This window comes from Gekko japonicus, unplaced genomic scaffold (assembly GCF_001447785.1).
Source record: "Gekko japonicus isolate JY-2015 unplaced genomic scaffold, Gekko_japonicus_V1.1 scaffold69, whole genome shotgun sequence".
Taxonomy (NCBI): Eukaryota; Metazoa; Chordata; class Lepidosauria; order Squamata; family Gekkonidae; genus Gekko; species Gekko japonicus.
Window position 1 is genome coordinate 1,899,225 of NW_015175972.1, and position 7,378 is coordinate 1,906,602.

The 7,378-nt window shown below is 45.4% G+C and overlaps 1 protein-coding gene across 1 annotated transcript in view; it reads left to right on the forward strand.

The window, feature by feature from the left end:
- The first annotated feature begins 1,292 nt into the window (after positions 1-1,292).
- The window catches only part of CHCHD6 (coiled-coil-helix-coiled-coil-helix domain containing 6), a 75,191-nt gene continuing 69,105 nt past the window's right edge, over positions 1,293-7,378 (forward strand). Inside the window, exon 1 of the mRNA XM_015426082.1 lies at positions 1,293-1,418. Within this exon, the coding sequence (XP_015281568.1) occupies positions 1,329-1,418 (90 nt within the window). The 5' untranslated portion in view covers positions 1,293-1,328. The remainder of the gene's footprint in view (positions 1,419-7,378) is intronic.

Here is a 7,378-nt window from a genome sequence, read left to right on the forward strand (position 1 = left end):
GACTTTTCTTAGGGGAAGGGAAGTCAGGCAGGCTATGAACCAGTGTAGTGTAACAGTTTGACCTGGAAGAGCCAGATGTGAATCCTTACTCTGCCATGGAGCTTGCTGTGTGACATTAGGCCAGTGACTCTCTCTCAGTGTAACCTACCTTAAAGGTTGTTGTACAGATACAACAGAGGTGAACAATGCAAGCTTATTTTACGTCCCCATTGAAGATAAAGGTGGGGTATAAATGAATAATAAAGTTGAAGAAGTGGGGTGCAGATAAAAGCAAGCAGATTGGTTGGTGAGTAGGAGAGAAGGAATTGGGGGAAAAGGGAGAGCATTGAGGAGGGATGCCAGGAACCTGGAAAGAAAGAGAAAATGGTGTGGGAAAGGGTTTACAGGGACAAAATGCAGTGACTCCCCACAAGTTGTTGCAGATTCCCAACTTGGATGGATATAGTACCCACATGCAAAACCCAAAGAGTTTCTGTGGTCATGTGGCCGGCATGACTAAACACCAAGGCACATGGAACGCTGTTACCTTCCCACCGAAGTGGTACCTATTTATCTACTTGCAATTTCTTGCTTTCGAACTGCTAGGTTGGCAGGAGCTGGAACTAGAGACGGGAGCTCACTCCATCACGCGGGTCTCGAACTGCTGAACTACTGACCTTTCACAGCCTGCAGTTCAGCGTCTTAACCACCGCACATTTAACAGGCTGTTAACACTTCAATAAAAAGACAAAGTACTGCCTTTATGTCATTTTTTTTGTTTTTTGCTTGGTGCGTGTATGTGTGGGTGGGGTGTCCGTGGGTATTCTGATATTGTTGTGTACTTTGTAGGCAGTAGCAGATTTTAAAGTTAAGAACCGCTGTGTCTGAATAAAAACTTGCTAGGAGCCTCAGGATTCCTGTTCGTGTTCTTCACTGCCAGTCGGCTACAGCTTGCAAACGAAACAGGCTCAAATTCCCATGTGACGCCTGTCTGGCTTCGGACCAATGACTGGGGCAAACGTGAGGCACTACTACATACGTTGGCAAACAAAACAAGGGTCCAGTGGCACTTGAAAGGCTAACACAATTTATTCCATCGTAAGCTTTCGAAAATTCTCGCTGTCCTCTCCTTGCACGTTTGGTTGCCGTTTGGCGGACCACAGCATCCTTAAAAGAGAGCGCTCTACCAGGAAGACTACACTTCCCAACATGCATCCCGACCGGCCTCCAACAAACCGCCGCACAATTGGGCGCTGCTTCACAAGATCGAGTGGAGTGAAGAGTGTAGCTCTTGACTTCTGCACCACACCGTGTAAAGGGACGTGGGCTGGGGTGATTCTTTTGGTACTATGGGGGGCAATGAGAGTAGTCTGGGTAGCAGGAAGGTCTCCTTCGAGCTGGACGAGCACGAGCGAGTGCGGGTATTGCAGGGTATCAGGGTAAGTAAGTAGGGATGAGAAACGGAGCTGGGAAGGGAGATTAGCGGGCATCCTACAGGGGTCCAGGACAGTGTGGGGCTGGCGTTCGAAAAGCAGCGATTACAACATCTGTGCTTGAGGAATGCTGGGGGAGGGCACTATATTTGGGGAGTAGAGGACTGAAGCGATCTTGTGACTATGTTTGTTTTACTCAGGAACAAAAAACCTCCCTGTCCCCAAGCTTTTAAATGTATTTACCTACTTTAAAATAATCCTCAGCCTTTTCAGTATTGGATATTTATTATGGCAATAAATCTGTTCACTCATGACCAGAACTCTTGATTATTTTTAATAGGAGACCATCGTGGTTTAGGAAAGGCCTGATGCCAAATTAGATCGCCTGATGGCTTTATTGCTAATGCAGATCTACAGCCTGAAGTTTGCAATGCACTTCCCTGCTCTGTGAGCAAAGGCCTTTCAGTGGCCCCACCCTGCTGATGTGGAACTAAATCTCTATATGACCTGGTTCAAAACGTCATATAACTGAATTTGGATTTGAAATTCGGGTCTATATCCAAAACAGTATTCATTATGTTTAGAAGGTAACCAAGGAAAGAAAGCTGACTCAGATTTAAGTTTGTTAAGATAAAAGTTTAAGAAGTGATGGACCAGTAGAGAGAGCCCTTGCTGCGCTTTGCAGTTTTGTAGCACTAGGGATGTTTTGCATTAGAGTATTCATTTATCAGTGAAATAAATGATTGGAATTCTCAAAATAATGCAAACATAGGGAATGGGAGAGAACACTGTCATGTTGTCACTAAATGCAGTTGACACCCCTACAAGTATACTCCATATGGCTATCATAATAGCAATTCATGTACTATCTGGAGAAAGCATTTAATTGTCCAACTGACCTTCCTGTATAATTAGATCTAGCACTGGATGTGCAATGTAGTACTAGATCTGATTAGGTCTTGAGCTCCTACTGTCAAAGAGATTAGTCTGTAACCAATACTTTTTTATTTTGCTAGGCTCCAGCAAGATGTTTAGTGATAATGATACATCTGTCTGCATTGTTGTGTACCAGTATTAACATAATGGCAAACACCAACTGGCAAATCAATCATTAATCCCTGTAGGGTTTACATTTGCCCATTTTGGGCAGTATTTGTAAAAGTAAAGAATGATTTGGATTTAAACAATATTATTTGCTTGTTAATTGATTAATATCCACTTCTCTGCATTCAGCACAATAATACTAGCTAAGGGAAAATGTTTAAACGCTTAGTCAGCTCCTTGTATATAGTAGATGACTCTGAAGCATAAAAAGCTGGACAGTGTTCCAGGTACTACTTACAGGAGGAGGAGGAGGAGGAGGAGGAAGTAGAATAAATAGAGGAATAAAAGAAGTAGTGAAAACAGCAGAGAAAAGGGCAGGAGAAAGGCAGAGAGAGGGAAAATCAGCTTAATGGGAGCAAGATATTCTTTATTAGTCACCATTTTTTGGTCACGAAACAGTGTTGAGTACCAATTTTAATACCTTTTTATAATGTGCTATCCCCTTGGGATTTCTGATCTCCTTGTGTTACCCCATACTAGAGTTGCCAGGTCCCCTTTGGCCACGAGCAGGGGATGGCGGGGTAGGAATGCCAGATCTGGGCTTGGAAACTCCTGGAGATTTGAGGGTGGAACTTCCTACCACGGGATGTGATCATGGCTGCCAGCTTGGAAGGCTTTAAAAGGGGAGTGGACAAATTCATGGAGGACTGGGCTATCAATGGCTAGTAATCCTGATGAATATGTACCCTCTCTAGTATCAGGGGTAGTATGCCTCTTTAAATCAGTTGCTGGGGAGCACAGGAAGGATGATGCTGTTGCAGTCTTCCTGTTGGTGGGCTTCCTAGATGTAGCTGGTTGGCTGCGGTGCGAACAGAATGCTGGACTAGATGGGCCTTTGATCTGGTCCAACATGGCTCTTCCTATGTTCTTAATCCTGTCGCTGTGTGTACACATGCGCGCATACACACACATTTCCTGATATGCTTCAGCTTACAGAAAGGAGTGGGGTTTTTTTGGGGGGGGGGAGAAAGACTATATAAAAATAAGAACTATGAATTTGTCATTCTATTCTGGGGAAACTGGCCAACTCACAGTCACCCTGCAGTCGTCATCACCATCATCTCTAACAAGCGATGTCTCTGTCTCTGCTGCCCTGCTTACAGAGATCTTTTAGCTACCATTTGTATATTTATCCTCTGCTGGTATACATATGTGTGTTAACACTTCATTGTATAGTTGTAGTCTGTATTATTAGGGTAACCCACTGGCCTTACAACCAGGGTTTAAAATGCAACTTATATGGGCCATTGTAGCACAGTTAAAACATGTATGATTAGGCCTTATGCTTTGAAATGTACCATTGTGAGACAGTCTGGGCAATGTGTCATCCTCTCAACTTGTCCAGGGTACTTAAAACAGCAGCGGAAAATCTGCCATGTAGTGGATGGCATGGCATACCCGCCAAATGGTCCTCAGAACAATATCAAGGGAGCTTCTTTAAAATCAGTGTTTGGTAGACTTAGAGATGAGTTCAAAAAAATGGTACATTTTTGAGTGTTGAAATGAGCAACCAAACTGGGTAGTGGCATGAATGGCTTCCTAAATGTTATGATCAAAATGGACCCACTAAAAGTCAGGAATAAGCAGGTTTGCCAACCTCCAGGTGGGGCCTGGAGATTTTCCAGAATTACAACTGATGACCAGACCATAGACATCCGTTCCCCTGGAGAAAGTGGGTGGTTTGGATGGTGGACTCTATAGCATTACACGAAGCTTAAGCCATTTCCCTCCCTGCACCCTGCAGTATCCCAGGATCTACCCCCCCCCAATCTTCAGGAATCCCCCCACCTGGAGTTGGCAACCCTGAAAGCATTAGACTTTGATCTAGCGGAGAGCATTAAGAGAGGGCATCTTAAGGAAGAGGCTGTCTGAAGAGTGTAAATAGTGCAGAGGAATACACTGGGAAATGCAGTTTAATATGTATGAGGGTCCTAGGTAATAACCAGTATTTTGAATTGCCCTCAGAAGCAACTGAGTAGCCGGTGCAGTTGGTGTAGTGACCTGGGTTCAAGCCACATCTCTAAAAGAGAATAATTGCATTACTTTCTGCATGTTGGTTCTTTGATTTGAACACATGGTAAAATATGGTTTGCTCCTGGGTAATACTTGGACTTCTCCTATGTGTGGTCAGTCAGTTAGAGACATATATTGCAGAAAGTCACAGTTTGCTGCTAGGTCTGAGCTGCCTGGCATGCTCTGTTTTCTGCTTTGCATACCAACCAGGATTCCATTTTGGAATTTGGGAATTCTGTTTTGAATGTAATGGTGAACTATGGCTTGGTGCAAACCTAATTACCTTTTGCAAGAGAAGGAAAGAGGTCATGAGCATGTGGATCCCAAAGGCTCATTCACATAGTGGTAAACCATGGTTTGATCTTATACCTGGTCCTGTCAACCTCCGTGTCCCATGTAAATTGAGAACGATAACAGCAGCCTAATTCTTATGGTTGTGAGAACAAATATTTGGAAGTATTTTGTAAGCGAAAAGGTCTTCCAATATATGCTGTTCAAATTAGATTGTTTTCCATCTTGTTTTCCTTGGTTATACGAGGATAGATCTAGTAATCATCTGTGCCTGTGCTAAGAACAGCCATGAATTCACTTTTGCAGTTTGACTTGAATTACTGTATTCACCGTGTGCATGTATGTGCTGGTTGGTCTGGGCCTTTTCATATATGGTGGTTCTCCCAGTACGAACACACCATGGTGACTGGAAAACCCAAACAACGTGCTTCTGTTGTGCAGCCTTTTGCTGTTTGAACATAAATATGTTTGTAGCTGAAGCTGCTGGTAAATAGCAGTAACTGCCCCTGATTATTCAGTGGGGAAACTGTTGGAAAAAGTGGCTGTGCTAAAGTCATGAGTACCTATCAAATGGTGGCCCTGAAATTCTTTCCGGTGCATGCCCAAGGTGTTTGTATCTGGTACCACCACTCCTTCTCTGTAGTTTTTACCTTTTAATTCTTAAATATTTCTTCAGTGGCTTTGCAGTCTTTCAATCCCTCCTCAGCATGAATGATGCCGAAACTACTGCGGGGGGTCTTGTGGCCAGCTGTTTCCCTCTTCCCGCTCCGTCCTCTTCCTTTCTTCCCTTTCCATTCAACCTTGCCTTGTCTCGCATGGCTCTGGGGCAATCCTTTGCCCTACCTGCCCCTTCTTGTGTTTTTAGTGGCTTCGACTTGTTGGCCAGGAGCAGAGGACAGGCAAAATGCACATCTGAGACTGATGCACAGAGGTTCTGGGATAAATATAGGGTGTGGCACAGGTAAATACGTACTTTGTTCTCTCTGCCATGTGTAAGGTCTACACTGGCTCTCTGCTCGGCTCTTCCTCTGGTGCTGACTGCCTCCTCCGTTGTTCTCTTGTCCTTGCAAAGAGGTGACTGGGGTGGCTTATGATGGATGGATGGGTTGAGTGGGAGGCAGGGCTGGGGGTACAGGGTGATAGGCAAAAGGTGAGCTGACAAGAGGGAGGGTGGGCTAACCAGCAGGCAAGTTGTGTGTTCCAAATGTGGCCTCCCCAGACTACTCAACCCACTAATCTCAAACACTGCCACCACCCTTGCTCCTTAATCTTGTGGAGGGCTGGTTTGATGACTTCATCTATGCAAGCTGGCAAGTGTGTGGCAATCATTCCCTGTCAGTGTAACATTTAGGATAGGATGATGTGTGCATATGTACACACAGAAGCCAACTAAATAAATAATTTGCAAAATGAAATAATTTTATTGATTTTTAAAGTCTCTGTTGCAGGCAATAAATTCATGGTTGCTATTGTCTGTGGGCCTCTGCCTTCTATAGTAATCCTTTCTTCCCTTAATTCTGTGTTGCTGAACATATTGCAGTCATTAGCTAGTGTCAGCCCCGTAGCCAGGAAATTTTCGGGGGGGGGGGAATTTGGGATTGGGGGGGCGTTGTGCCATCATGTAGAGTGGGGCAGTGACAGGGGCCAACGGGCAGCCTGGGAACCAAAGCAGAGTCAGCCTCGCAAAACTGATTCAGAGGCAACGGCTGGAAGAACACTGGACATGCAAGACCCCAAGTGCAAACCCCAGCGCAATCCGAAGCAGTCCGAAAGCCACTTACCCTTCTGCTGCTGCCTGGCGTGTGGGGGCTCCATCCCTGGCAAAGCAATGGGGAGGAGGCAATACATTGGCGAGGTGGCTGGGATGGATGGGGCAGCTTCAACCTTCTCCCTCATTTCTCGGCCATTTTCCCCAGTGCAGCACCCTTGATTCCTCTGCCTGTCCCCACAACCTGTCAGCTCAGCCCTGGGCCTAGCGGCTCACATGGGGGGCCGCGTGAGAAGCACTTGCTTAAGGCAGGGCCTCGGCACACAGCCCCCAGCCCCAGGAGAGGAGGCCTGAAGCGGAGTAAGTACTTTCATGGCCAACTGCATTAGGCATTCCAGAAGGCAGGAAAAGGCTGCCTTGAGGGCAGTTGTCATCCAGGCGGATTTCTGACTGCGTCTTGCTGGCTGGCTGGCTCTGGGGCTCCCCATAAATCGCTAGGGGGCTCAGCCCCTAAAAACCCCACCACTGGCTACGGCCCTAGCTAGTGTGAACAAAACTCTAGCATCGAAACTGATATTCTTCCAGGAAAACCTGTTGTCTGGAAAGAACTTCAGTTACCTAAGAAGGGATTAGACTGAAAAATTATTATTTAAAAATGAGTACTAAAAATGAGAGGATGACTGTATCTTCTAAGGATGGTTTTTGAGCAGAGAAGTATTTAACCTTTCACCTGTCCACCTTTTCTGTGCTGCCTTCTCCCTTCCTTGCTAGCATTTGCTATGGAAGTTTCAGAGGTATCTTTTGAGAGGGGGAGTTGTAGAATCCTGGAAGGAAAAATGTGGTATCATGT